Source organism: Notamacropus eugenii, chromosome 5 (genome assembly GCF_028372415.1).
Source record: "Notamacropus eugenii isolate mMacEug1 chromosome 5, mMacEug1.pri_v2, whole genome shotgun sequence".
Classification (NCBI taxonomy): domain Eukaryota; kingdom Metazoa; phylum Chordata; class Mammalia; order Diprotodontia; family Macropodidae; genus Notamacropus; species Notamacropus eugenii.
Window position 1 is genome coordinate 233,640,336 of NC_092876.1, and position 13,961 is coordinate 233,654,296.

A 13,961-nucleotide genomic window follows, 5' to 3' on the forward strand; every position below is an offset into this window, starting at 1 on the left:
TACCAATAGTTGAGAAAAGTCGTTCCTTCGTAAACAACGTTCAGGGCTCTTAAAGGAGCGTCATTCTTCAGGAGAGTAAATTACCTACAACTATGAAATATTAGGAAGCCCAAGGCCCCAGATCTGCCAGGGTCTTACCTCTTTTGTCGTACAAGCCTTTCGGAACCGCACAACACATTGTTGTGCCTGTCACATCGTAAGCACTTCATAGTGCTCGCTGCTTAGATAACTACTCCAGAAATCATCGCTTCAATGCACTGTTTCCTATTGATCCCACAGTGAATTTATGGAGAAAAAAATCCATATAACTTACAGGTACCGGTTCACTTACGGGCTTGTTTACCGTTTGCTGTAAGAGTTCCCCCCTCCCCCTCAAAAGCATGTCAGCTTTGAGCCTTACAGGGGACAGTTTAAAGAAGAGACAGAGTAAACTTCTACGATTTTGCGGTGGCCCACTTTAAAGAGAGAAAGGGGACGAGAGCATTAATACCAGGTTTTCAGAACGGACGCCAGAGGCCGAAAGTAAGCCCTCCCGAGGGGGGCGGGGTTATTCAAATGAGCCCTTCACAAACTCCTCAAGAGCAGCGACTATTCTTAGCACTCGTCAGGGGCTGGGGATCCTTGACCTCCGGCTTCGCCTCGCTAGAGGACAAGCGGGTCAGCCCTCTTGGTTGCTAAGCAACAGCGGGCTGTCTGCCGCTCGGTTCCCCCGCGCTTCCGCCCCAGGAGTCCGCCGGCCGCGCGCTCTAAACGCTCGCTCTGCAGCCCGCCGGCCGTTCCGGGAATGGGCGGAAATACGTCACTGCGGTGCGCTCACTTCCGGGCAGGGAGCGCGCGGGTTGATTCGTTCTCCTCGGCCGCTTCAGCCTGCTGCACGGAAATGGCGGGTAAGTTCCCGGGAAAAGTTTGCCTAGAGGGAAAGGGGGCGGGGAGGCCCTGGGACGGGATGCTGAGGTGGCTGCGGCGGAGACCCCAGCCGGCCCGGGGTGGGAGGAAGAGGGGTGGTCACAGCGTCCTGTGCGCCCTGCCGTCGGAGGGCAAGCTCCGGACTCTAGCTCTCGCTCCCTTGCGCGTCTCTCCTTTTCGTCCTCCAGTCCCGGTCCAGACCTCGGCGCCATCGGGGCCGTTCGTGCCCGGGGCAGCCGGAGAGCGGAGGGCAAGGTTTTGGCCGGGAGGCTCCCTCCTCTGCCCGACCCCTTCGGCATTTTTGGCCCGGCGTTCGTCTTGCCCCTCCCCCTCCCCCTTCCTCGTCAGTTCGGTCGCGAGCGCCCCTCCTTCCGCCGGCTGACAGCGACACCTCCCAGGCCGAGGGCCCCGCCCAGCCTCTCTTCCCGCGGTTTTGGGACCGCCTGCCCCGCGCTGTCGGACCTGCTTGTCGTCACCTCTCACCTGGAGGCCGCTTCAGTTTAGGGTCTCTCAGCCCCGTTTGCCTGTAGGTCGGGAAGCGGGATGTTGTGCACCTCCCAATCCCTGGACTTCCTTTTAGGGTACCAGTGCGGGGGAGGGGAAGCTCCCCCCAAGTATATTATGTTGTATTGACCCTGCTTTGCCTTCTCCAGCCTCCACACTTGATGATAGTCTGCCTCGATTTGGCTTTATCTCTGTGGTGGACGTTTTCAAACCGTTATAACAAGTGTAGGTACCGGCCTCCCGTGTAGAATAAAAGTGCCTCGTGGGCTGAAACTTCTTTCGGAAACATTAACGTTGCATTAATGTCTGCCTTTACCTGCCTCCCATAAGAAAATTCTTAATGCCTAGTTGATGTTTTAAAGTTTTATGAAACACTAGACCCCTAAGTTCATTTTTTAATCATACTAATTTCTTTTAAAAATTACTGGGTTTTTTTTTTTTTTTACTGTAGTTTGAGATATAGTATTCCTGGGTCTCCTTCCTTACTATTTCTTATTATTTCCCATGAGATTCTTGATGTATTGTTCCTCCATATGAATTTGTTATTTTGTATACTTCCATATAGTAATCATTTGGTACAACTTTAAATAAGCAAATTAGGCAGCTAGGTGGGGCAGTGGATAGAGCACCAGTGCAGGAGTCAGGAGGACCTGAGTTCAAATCTCACCTCAGACACTTGACACTCACTAGCTGTGTGACCTTGGGCAAGTCACTTAACCCCAACTGCCTCATCCTGGATCGTCTCCAGTCATCCTGATGAATATCTGGTCACTGAGTTCAGATGGTTCTGGAGGAGAAGTGAGGCTGGTGACCTGCACAGCTCTCCCTCACTCAAAACAAAGTCAAGTGCAAGTCCTGTCATTATTTCTCTGATGGCATGGTCTTCTTCACAAAGAAGGATGAACACACACAAAGAAGAAAATTAAGTTAGATGATATTATATTTATTAGCTCATTCTGATAACAAGCTGTTAATATACTTCCAGTTATTTAGGTCTGTTTTGATTTGTGTATCTTGGTAGATAAATTCCTAGATAGTTTATGCTTTCTGTAGTAATTTTGAATGCCATTTCTTTTTTCAATCTCTTCTTTCTGGGTGTTGATAATATATATAGATTCTGATTGTTTATGCAGACTTATTTTATATGCTGGAAATTTGCTGACGTTATTGTTTTGGTAATTTTTATTGACTTTTAAAATCTTAATTTATGTATTTTTAATTTTCAGCATTCCCTTCCATAAGTTTTAAATTTTCTACCCTCCCTCCCCAAGATGGCCTGCAATCCGATATAGGCTCTACATATACATTCCTATTAAACATATTTTTGTGACATATAGTCATGTTGTATAGAAGAATTATAACGAATGGGAGAAACCATGAGAAAGAAAATTCAAAACAAAACAAAAAAAATTAGTCTGCTTTGCTCTACATTCAGACTCCATAGTTTTTTCTCTGGATATGGATGGCGTTTTCCATCATGAGTCCTTTGGAATTGTTTTAGGTCCTTGCATTGCTGAGAAGGGCTAAGTTTATCAAAATCAATCACCACACACTGTGTCTGTTACTGTGTATAATGTTCTGGTTCTGCTCACTTCACTCAGCATCAGTTCATATAAGTCTCTCCAGGTTTTTCTGAAGTTCACCTGTTCAGCATTTCTTATAGTACAATAGTATTCCATTACAATCATATACCACAACTTGCTCAGCCATTCCCCAATTGATGGGCATCCCCTCAGTTTCTAGTTCCTGGCCACCACAAAGAGAGCTGCTGTAAATATTTTTGTGCATGTGGATCTATTCCTCATTTTTATGGTCTCTTTGGGATACAGCCCTAGAAGTGGTATCAAACAAAAGGTATGTACATTTTTATGGCCCTTTGGGCAGAGTTCCAAATTGCTCTCCAGAATGGTTTTATCAGCTCACAGCTCCACCAACAATGAATTAGTGTTCCAATTGCCCACATCTTCTCCAACACTTACCATTTTCACTTTTTTGTCATGTTAGCCAATCTGATAGGTGTGATGTGGTATCTCAGAGTTGTTTTGATTTGCCTCTCTCTAATCTGATTTAGAGCATTTTTTTATTATAACTATAGATAGCTTTAATTTCTTCTTCTGAAAACTGCCTGTTCATATGCTTTGACCATTTATCAGTTGGGGAGTGATTTGGATTGTTGTAAATCTGCCTCAGTTTTCTATTTTAGAAATGACACCTTTATCAGAGATTTTTATTGACTTTTTAAAAGTAGACCATATCATCTGCAAAAAGTGATAGTTTTATTTCCTTGTTGCCTGTGCTTATTCCCTCAATTTCCAGCATTATGTCAAATAATAGTGGTTCTACTGGATACCTTCACTTGTATTATTCTCTGTTTGGTCTCCTTTACATATAATTCTGGCTTTTGATAATGCTCAACCATTTTAAGGAAAAATCCATGTATTATACTTTTTAGCATATTTGTATATGTGTGTGTGTTAATAGAAAAAAAGGGATTATATTTTGTCTAGTTCAACCTTTCTTTTTATTTATTTATTTACTTTTGATGAATGAGTTAAGACCTTTGAGAGATTTATTTATGAGAGGACTTAAAATCTGTGAAATTTATGTTTTATAGGCAGTTTTACTATCATACACAATCAACTAAGACACTATGGTGCATAATCACCTTTCTAGCCCCCCTTAAAAATTTAAAATTTTTCCCTGAATAATTCTGTACCCTCTTCTTCAATTTACTTTTAAAAGCTACATTAGAGACTTCTATAAACTGATCCTTGCATATTCAAACAATTAAACTAAAGACCTAAAGACCTGATAGCCTGTTCTTTATTTGCTGGTCAGCATTGACTTTACCTACTTTAAATTGCATCTTAATATTTCTTGTGGCTTCTCCAACTAAGGGATGTGAGGCTATTAGATTTGTCAATGCAAAGTGATCTCTCAGGTCACCTCCATCTCTTAAATTCTGTGAATTAAAATATCCTTATAAATAAATATTAAAATTGGGCTGGGATTCTTATTCTTCTGTCTTCCCCATACTACTTTCCCTCGAAATTAGAGAACCAGTGGAATTCTGTGATCCCAGATTACTTTTGGTTATGTAAGCATTTATCATTATGGCCTTTTAAACCCCATACCAGAAAGGAAATCTTAGATGCACTATCAACCTTTTTTAAGTCACAAGTACTTTTTTTCCTTATCTTTTTCTTTTAGCAATTTTATTATAAGAGGAGGAATTTTAGATAACCTGAATTCTACTATGCCTTGTTACTGGCCTTTGGTAAATGGATGCTTTTAAGAGATTAATGGTGGTTGCTTAGAGTACCAGTGGAATAGGATTAGTGTTTACTTAATTAGAGCATTAGCCTTGCAATGAGGAACACCTTAACTTGAGCCTTTCCACAGTCACTTTTTGTAAGGGACTGTGACCCTGGGCAAATCATTTAATCTCTCCCATCCTCAGTTTCCTTATCTGCAAAATGGGGTAATAATAATATTTATTACACTGGGCTATTGTGTAGATCTAATGATGTCATATGTGTAAAGTGCTTTGCAAACCTTAAAGTGCTGTTTAGTTAGCTTTTATTTCTTCATCTCCCTAAATGGAGAAAATTATTGGGAAAAATAAAGTGTAGAATTAAATCCATGTAATACTTAGTTTGCTCTGGATAATTAACATTTTATATTAAATACAATAAAAATAAACTCAAGCATTAAACAATTTTTTAAAAGATACAACCTTACCTCTTAATTTGTGATCACTTTGTATATGTTCTGAGTCTATAAGCTATTGTAGACATTAAATTCCTATAAATTTTTGACATGTCTTTTATCTGACATTTATTATTTTCCCTCATGTGTGGTGTTATATTTGGAAATTTGTATTTATTTCTTGAATTAGGAAATACTTCTTTTGATATGATAACTATGAAAAAAGAAACTTTTACACAGTAGGGATTAATGTACAAAGTTCTAGGCTTTTTTTCTTTTTGTGTGGAAACTTTTCTTAAATCTTTGATGACTAAAAATTTTGCTGAAGAAAATTCAATAGACATTGATCTTTTTAGTAATATGTAGAAAGCCTTATGTTAATAAGCATTGAAAGAAATAAAATGTTTTGATAAGAAATAGTAACATACACAAATTGCATTGCTGTTATAGTACCCTTATTTAATTGAATCCTGGGAAAGAATTACCAGGAAAACTGCAAAGAAGTCTGAAAGAAATTAGGTTTAGACCAACAGCTTAGACTAAATTCCACAATAAATTCAAAATGGCTAAAACCCCTGAGTAATGGAGATAAAAAAGAATTAGGAGTGAACCTGATTATATATATTTGCCTATGATGAATAGAGGGTGATAAATTCTTAACCGCATCAAGACTTTTGGGACATACTCTGTATATAGGCAAGTCAAAGAAATATATAAAACCAAAAGCCATTCTCCAGGAGAGAAATGGTCAAAGGATATGAACAGTTTTCAAAAGAATTGTAAATAACATACAACCTTAACAAAGAATGCTCCAAATTACTAATTATAAGAAATGCAAATTATAACCTTGAGGTTTTACCTCATAACCAGCAAATTGGCAAAGCTACCAGAAACAGAAGTAGTCACTTTTAGAGGGGTTATAAAAATGAAAGGGCATGCTAATGAATGTATTACTGGTGGCTTTGTGAACTGGTCCAACCATTCTGAAAAGCAATTTGAAAAGTAACTGATATGTCCATGCCCTTTCACATAAATTACCATTGCTAGGAATATATCCTGAGGAGGAAATTGATCAAAAAAAAGATCCCATAATATACTAAAGTATAATAGCACTCCTTGTGGTAACAAAGAACTGGAAACTGATTATGCCAGTTGATTGGAGAATATCTTAAATAAATTGGTACATGAGCATAGTACAATAGGCATGATGAATGCAGACAGACAAGGAAAGACTTTTATGAACTGATGCAAATGAATAAGCAGAACCAGAAAAAACAGTATACATACACAATCACTACAATAATGTAAGTGAAAGAACAAGAAAATAAAACTGAATTCTTCAAAATCATAGTGATCAAGCTTGGCTTCAGAGACATAGATGATACCTCTTTCACCTCACTGTTTTTTGTAGAGGTGGGGGAAAGGTGGGTATGGAATGATGCATATGACATCAGACTTGATATATTGGTTAGTTTCATAGAATGTTTTCCTCCTTTTCTATTTATCGTGAGGGATGGTTGTCTGGGAAGGGGTAAGGAAAGAAATATAGAGGAAGTATAGGTCATATAAATCATAAAAGATCTCAGTATAGTCTTTTTTAAAAAACAAAATACTGTATAATTACATTAAAAAGTTGTAAAAACAAAGTGTAATGTGAGAAGCAGTATAGTACAGTAGAGTGTTGGAATTGTAGTCAGAGGCCTCTTCTGCCTGCAAATTTTTTTTCCATTTTTTAGGCCCTCTGAAATAATTCTCCATTTCCCCTATCTTTACTTAGAGGTAACCCTAGGTTCTAGAATGTAGTATCCTTTAGGGAAGGAGTGTTTTTACTTTTGTAAATAGCATTTGGGAAATTGAACAGTGTGTCCAATAACTTCAAGCTCTTCCCTAAAACAAAACCAGTCTTTTTTAATATCAATATTTTTTTTATTAATTAATTTTATTTATTTTTAGTGTTCTACAATAACTTACCATATAACTTAGGTTATTATTTTCCCCTCTCTCACTTCCCCCCTTCTTCCCCAAGATGGCATATAATTTTGTATAGGTTCTACACATACATTCCTATTAAATACATTTGCACTATAGTCATGCTGTGTTGAAGAATTAAAATGAGTGGGAGAAATCATCTAACAAACCAAAACACAACACACATACACAAATACAAATGATCTGCTACAATCTGCGATTGAATTCCATAGTTCTTTCTCTGGATATGGAAGGCATTTTGCCTTAGAAGACTATTGGAAATTTTTTTTTAAGTCCTTGCATTGCAATGAAGTTCCAAGTCTGCCAGAAAAAACTCTCACACACTGTGGTTGTTGCTGTGCACAAAGTTCTGGTCCTTTCACTCAGCATCGGTTCATATAAGTCTTGCAAGGCCACTCTGAAGTCTTCCTGTTCATCATTTCTTATAGCACAATAGTATTCCATTACATTCATATACCATAATTTATTCAGCCATTCCCTAGTTGATAGGCCTCCCCTTGATTTCCAGTTTTTGGCCACCACAAAGAGTGCTCTTTTAAATATTGTTGTACATGTGGGACCTTTTCCCATTTTTATAATCTCTTGGGGATACATTCCTAGAAGTGCTATTGCTGGGTCAAAGGGTTTGCATATTTTTGTAGCCCATTGGGCATAGTTCCAAATTGCTCTCTAGAATGGTTGGATCAGCTCACAGCTCCACCAACAGTGTATTAGTGTTCTAACTCTCCCACATCCTCTGCAACATTTATCATCTTCCTGTTCTGCCAATCTGATAGGTGTGATGTGGTACCTCAGAGTTGTTTTGATTTGCATCTCTCTAATCAAAAGTGATTTAGAACATTTTTTCATATGACTATAGATATCTTTAATTTCTTCCTTTGAAAATTTCCTATTCATATCCTTTGACCATTTATCAATTGGGGAATGACTTGTATTTTTGTACATTTGACTCAGTTCTCTATATATTCTAGAAATGAGGCCTTTATCCCCGAGATTAGCTGTAAAAATTCTTTCCCAGTTTTCTACATCCCTCCGAACTTTGGTTGCATTGGGTAATATCAATATTTTTTAAGATGCTGCCCCTTGGCTAAGAATTGTAATACCACATTCTCCAGATTCAAAATTTTAGGTCATGTTAAAGTGTGATTGAGTGATAAGATGAATGTAAATAGGCTATTGCACCTTAGCAACAATGAATTGGGCATTAAAAGTGTCATAAAACATGTCACCAAAGATATTTGATTGGAAAGATAGAACTTGTCATATAGGAAGAACAAGAAATAGTAGCCCACCTGCTACACTGTTGCCTACATAATCTTAAGAGATTGATGCCCCGTGGAGAATTTATGTGAGGAGATGTTCATTTATGTGAGGGTATGGAAGTATTAGTGGGTTTCAGAATATACTTTTAGAAGACTTTCCCGGATTGAAACCAGAGGTTCTATGCTATCTCAACTCTTGAGAAAGAAATAAGAACAGAAACTTATATTAAAGTGTTTTCTTCATTTAAAAAGAAAAGCAAAGTTACTTCCCAGATGTTTACTAAAATCAGAACATATTTAGTTTTATACTTTCTGACTCCACATCTACAGTATTATATCTTGAAGTGTTTTAAGTTCCTTAATAATCAGTGGTTTGATTTTGTTTTCAATACCATACCAGTGTGGTGTGTTACATATTTTGTACAACAAATGTTTTTTTTTTCTTTTTTAAAATAATTTTTATTAATGTCTTCTGTTTTTATGTCACAGTCATCTCTAGATACACCAACCATTGCCACCAAATAAGCTGTCTTATAATAAAAAATATTTAAGCAAAACCAACTGAAAAAATGACCAAATCTGATGGTATTTGCACCCCTTTGCCCTCACAGTTTTCCACTTCTCAACTAAAAGAAGGAGAAGAGTATCCTCTATTCTCTGGGGCCAAGCCTAATTGTGAAAATTACCCAGCATTCAGTTTCAATTCAGTGTTCTTTACTTTTGCATTGCTGTAGTCATGTGTATATAATCATCTTCATTCTGCTTGTGTCATGCTGCATCAGTTCATACAAATCTTCCTATGTTTCTCTGGATTCTTTGTGAAGATTATCTTACTGCATGTATGAGTGAAGTAGGATTACATTGCCCTTGGAATTTCTGTCCTAATCTCAGACTTAACCTGAAAATTTCAGAGACAGCCTAGGATCCCTGTCCAACATATATCTACTTTACAACAAATGTTTAATGTTTAAATCAAAATTAATACTTTATAGAAAGTTGTTTTCTTCACATCATACCCCTCAGTTATTTTCAGTTTGGTCTGAAATCAAAAGGATATCTCCTCCCTGATTGAACTGAAAATTCATTTAATCTAGTTATCACTGAGTATTTCCATTAATTAAGGTTTTAGGTAATACTGTATTTAGTATATCATCTAATGTTTTGATTCTGTTTTCTTTAGTTTCTAATATATAGTCACCTTTGGCAAAGCACATTATATAAGTTGCCATATCTACTAGTTCAAAAAGAATTTCTGTTACTTTCTATGAAAGGAGATCCTGATAATGAATATCCACCAAATATTTGATGTACTACATGCAGGACACTGTTCTCGGTACACTGTACCACAACTACAAGTATGTGGGTTTAGAAATATCAAACTGGCATCTTTTTAAGTGGTTAAAACTATAGTTTCTAAGAAGGTGATATTGATAGATTTTTGTTTTGCTTTATAAATATGACACAGTGATAAATCATGTTATCCTTCAGGTGCAAAATTCTGATACTGATTTATTGTCAAAGTCAGAGTTGTTGTTATAATAATGTGACATCTTCACGTTGACCTCCATGTTCTGGTAATGATGGCACATTTAGATGAGATCTACACATCTTTGTACCTGCCCATAGCACCTAGTACAGTGCAACACTGAATTCCCCACCATGTACAATTTCTCAGAATAGTTAAGCAAAATAGCTTGTAATTATAAGAGATAGTACATGTAGTCCTGCACTGTTTTCCATTTGATAAAATAATTGGTAGAGGTAAATGCTTTGCAAGTTATTAACAATCTTATTAATTATTTTTGATTTGAATTTTGTTGCCATTTGAAATTGTCTCCATTTTTGTGGTTCTAGATTTGGTTTTGTCTTGTTCATTATCAGTTCATGTAGGGCTTTTCCTAGCTTCATATTCACTGATCTTTGTAGTATAGTAATATTCTAACATATTCACATACCGTTAAGATTTTCTGCCATTTCATAATTTAGACATGGTTTGTTCCCTCCCTCCCCTTTATTTTGCTATTATAAAGAGTTGTTGGGGGCAGAGCCAAGATGGCAGAGTAGAAGGATGGACCTGTAGAAACTCCCCTTCCTAGCCCATAAAAAATGACTAAATAAATTCTAGAGCAGCCGAAGCCACAAAATGAGTGAAAGAGTGAAAGAGATTTGCTGCCCAAGACAGCCTATGATGTTGACAGGAAAGGTCTATCTCAGGGGGCATGGAATGGAGCTCAGTGCGGCCTTGGCAATATAGGTGCAGGGACAGGACTGGAACAGGCTTCAGGGGGCGGAATCCCTGACAGCAGCTGCGGTTCCCGGATTGCTCAACCCTCAAATACCAAAGACAGCTTCAGAGGTCAGTGAGAAAGGTCTTTTACCTGCGTGATAAGGGAATGGGGTCTGGCCCTGCTGGTCATTGCAGCCACTGCAATGACAGTGTCCACTTTTTGGAGTCCTCCGCCTAAAGCCCCTGGGGGAATTGAGTGACTGATATGGATCTCAGCCTTGAGTGGCTCTCCTGGGTTGAGGAAGAGTGCTGGCATGGTGGAACTAGAAGCCGTTGTGGAGAGGGAATTGTACTCGCAGATTCTGGGCAGAACAGAGTGCTTGTGGTTTCTCACAGGTAAGAGTGCAGGCCAGGAGAGGAATAAGCCCTCCCTTGATTGTGCCACCTTGGAGGAACTGAGAATTTACAGGTCCCCAAAGTATACCCTCCTCTTGACAAAGGACTCAGAAGTCAAGTAACTGACTGGGAAAATGTCCAAAAAAGGAAAAAAAAATAAGAGTATGGAAGGTTACTGGTGAATAGGTATTTTCTTTTATCCTTTTGAGTGAGGAAGAACAATGCATACCATCAGAGGAAGACCTAAAAGTCAAGGCTTCTGAATCTAAAACCTCCAAAATAAATATGCAATGGTTTCAGGCCATGGAAGAGCTCAAAAAGGATTTTGAAAATCAAGTAAGAGAGATGGAGGAAAAATTGGGAAGAGAAATGAGAGTGATGCAAGAAAAACATGAAAAAGCAAGTCAACAGCTTGCTAAAGGAGATCCACAAAAATGCTGAAGAAAATAACACCTTGAAAAATAGACTAACTCAATTGGCAAAAGAGGCCCAAAAAGCCAATGAGAAGAATGCTTTAAAAAGTAGAATTAACCAAATGGAAAAGGAGGTTTAAAAGCTCACTGAAGAAAATAGTTCTTTCAAAATTAGAATGGACCAGATGGAAGCTAAACTTTATGAGAAACCAAGAAATTATAGAACAAAACCAAAAGAATGAGAAAATAGAAGATAATGTGAAATAGCTCATTGGAAAAACAACTGACCTGGAAAATAGATCCAGGAGAGACAATTTAAAAATTATGGGCCTACCTGAAAGCCATGATCAAAAAAAGAGCCTAGACATCATCTTTCATGAAATTATCAAGGAAAACTGCCTTGATATTCTACAACCAGAGGGTAAAATAAATATTGAAAGAATCCACCAATCACCTCCTGAAAGAGATCCAAAAAGAGAAACTCCTAGGAATATTATAGTCAAATTTCAGAGTTCCCAGGTCAAGGAGAAAATATTGCAAGCAACTAGAAAGAATCAATTTGAGTATTGTGGATATACAATCAGGATAACATAAGATCTAGCAGCTTCTACATTAAGGGATTGAAGGGCTTGGAATATGATAGTTCAGAAGTTAAAGGAACTAGGATTAAAACTAAGAATCACCTACCCAGCAAAACTGAGTATAATCCTTCAGGGGGAGAAAAATGATCATTCAATGAAATAGAGGGCTTTGATGCGTTCTTGATGAAAAGACCAGAACTGAATAAAATTTGACTTTGAAACACAAGAATCATGAAAAGGTAAACAGGAAAGAGAAATCATAAGGGACTTACTAAAGTTGAACTGTTTATATTCCTCCATGGAAAGATAATATTTGTAACTCTTAAAACTTTTCTCAGTATTTGGGTAGTTAGAGGGATTACACACACACACACACACACACACACACACACACACACACACACACACACACATATATAGACAGAGCACAGGGTGAGTTGAATAGGAAGGAATAATATCTAAAAATATAAAATCAAGGGGTGAGAGAGGAATATATTGGGAGGAGAAAGGGAGAAATGGAATGGGACAGGTTATCATAGAAGAGGCAAGAAAACGTTTTTTCAATGGAGGAGAAAAGGGGGGAGGTGAGAGAGAAAAAGTGAAGCTTACTCTCATCACATTTGGCTTAAGGAGGGAATAACGTGCACACTCAGTTTGGTATGAAAATCTATTGTATACTGCAGGAAAGTAGGGGAGAAGGGGATAAGCGGGTTATGGGGGACGATAAAAGGGAGGGCAAATGGGATAAGGGAGTAATTAGAAGTAAACACTTTTGGGGGAGGGACAAGGTTAAAAGAGAGAATAGAATAAATGGGAGCAGGATAGGATGAGAGAAACATAGTCTTACACAACATGACTGTTATGGGAGTCTTTTACAAAGTTACACATATATAGCCTATACTGATATTTCTTGCCTTCTCAGTGTGGATGGGTGGGGAGGGAGGAAGGGAGAGAAGATGGAACTCAGAGTTTTAGGAATGAAGGTTGAGAATTGTTTTTGCATGCAACTTGGAAATAAGAAATACAGGCAATGGGGTTCAAGAAAAGAGAGAAGATGGGGATAAAGGAATGGTGGGATGTGATAGAAGAGGGGGCAGATTGGGGGAAGGGGTAATCAGATGTTTTGGGGTGGGGAGAGGGGAGAGATGGGGAGAAAATTTGGAACTCACAATTTTGTGGAAGTGAATGTTGAAAACTAAAAGTAAATAAACATATAAAAAAAGATTATAAATGCTTTTGACTGGAAAAAAGAGTTGTTATGAATATATCCATACAGTATTTTAAATCTTTTTCATAAAATTCTAAAGCCCCACACTTTCATATTCTGTAATATATTTAAGCCCTTACAAACTAGAAAATGAATAATGAATATCAGGAGGTATTTAACATTCATTTTATTTAAAATACTATTGTAGGTACTAGATAATTTCAAGTAAAAATTATGAGTTAATTTTTATGCCTTAAAATTTTTTATGCCTTTTTTATGTAGACTAGATAACTATATGGAGTGATTTTGTCAATTAATCAGCAAGCATTTATTAAATGCTTAGAGTGCCAGACAGCATGCTAAGTGGTGGGGATAGATAGAAAGGAAAAAAAAGTTCTCTACCTTTAAGGAGCTTTCATTCTAATAGGGGAGACAATATGTAGTTAGGTACGTACAGAGTAAATTGGAAGATGACCTTCTCCTAAGAGCTAAGGTGACCTTTTGAGATAAGTCTTGAAGAAAGCCAGGGATTCTAAGAGACTGAGGTGAGGAGAGAAAAGCATTCCAGGAATCAGGGGTCAGCCATTGCAAAAGCAAAGATGACAAGATGCTGTGTCCTGTGTGAGTAAGTCAGTCAGTATAGCTGGATTGTAGTATGTGGAGGGGAAGTAAAATGTAAGAAACTGGAGATGTGGGAAGGGTCCAGGTTGTGAGGAGCTTTAAATGCTATACCAGGGACTTCATATTTGATCCTGGAGGTAGTAGAGA

General features: G+C 37.9%; 1 protein-coding gene across 2 annotated transcripts in view; it reads left to right on the plus strand.

Annotated features, from left to right (window-relative positions):
- Positions 1–549: 549 nt before the first annotated feature.
- HAT1 (histone acetyltransferase 1) overlaps positions 550–13,961 on the plus strand; it is a 77,923-nt gene continuing 64,511 nt past the window's right edge. The window contains exon 1 of one of the 2 annotated variants that reach the window (XM_072612310.1): positions 550–887. In XM_072612310.1, coding sequence (XP_072468411.1) covers positions 785–887 — 103 coding nt within the window. In that variant the 5' untranslated portion in view covers positions 550–784. Of the gene's footprint in view, positions 888–1,274; positions 1,433–13,961 lie in introns of those variants that run through there. The other variant, XM_072612311.1, reaches the window with a different exon arrangement.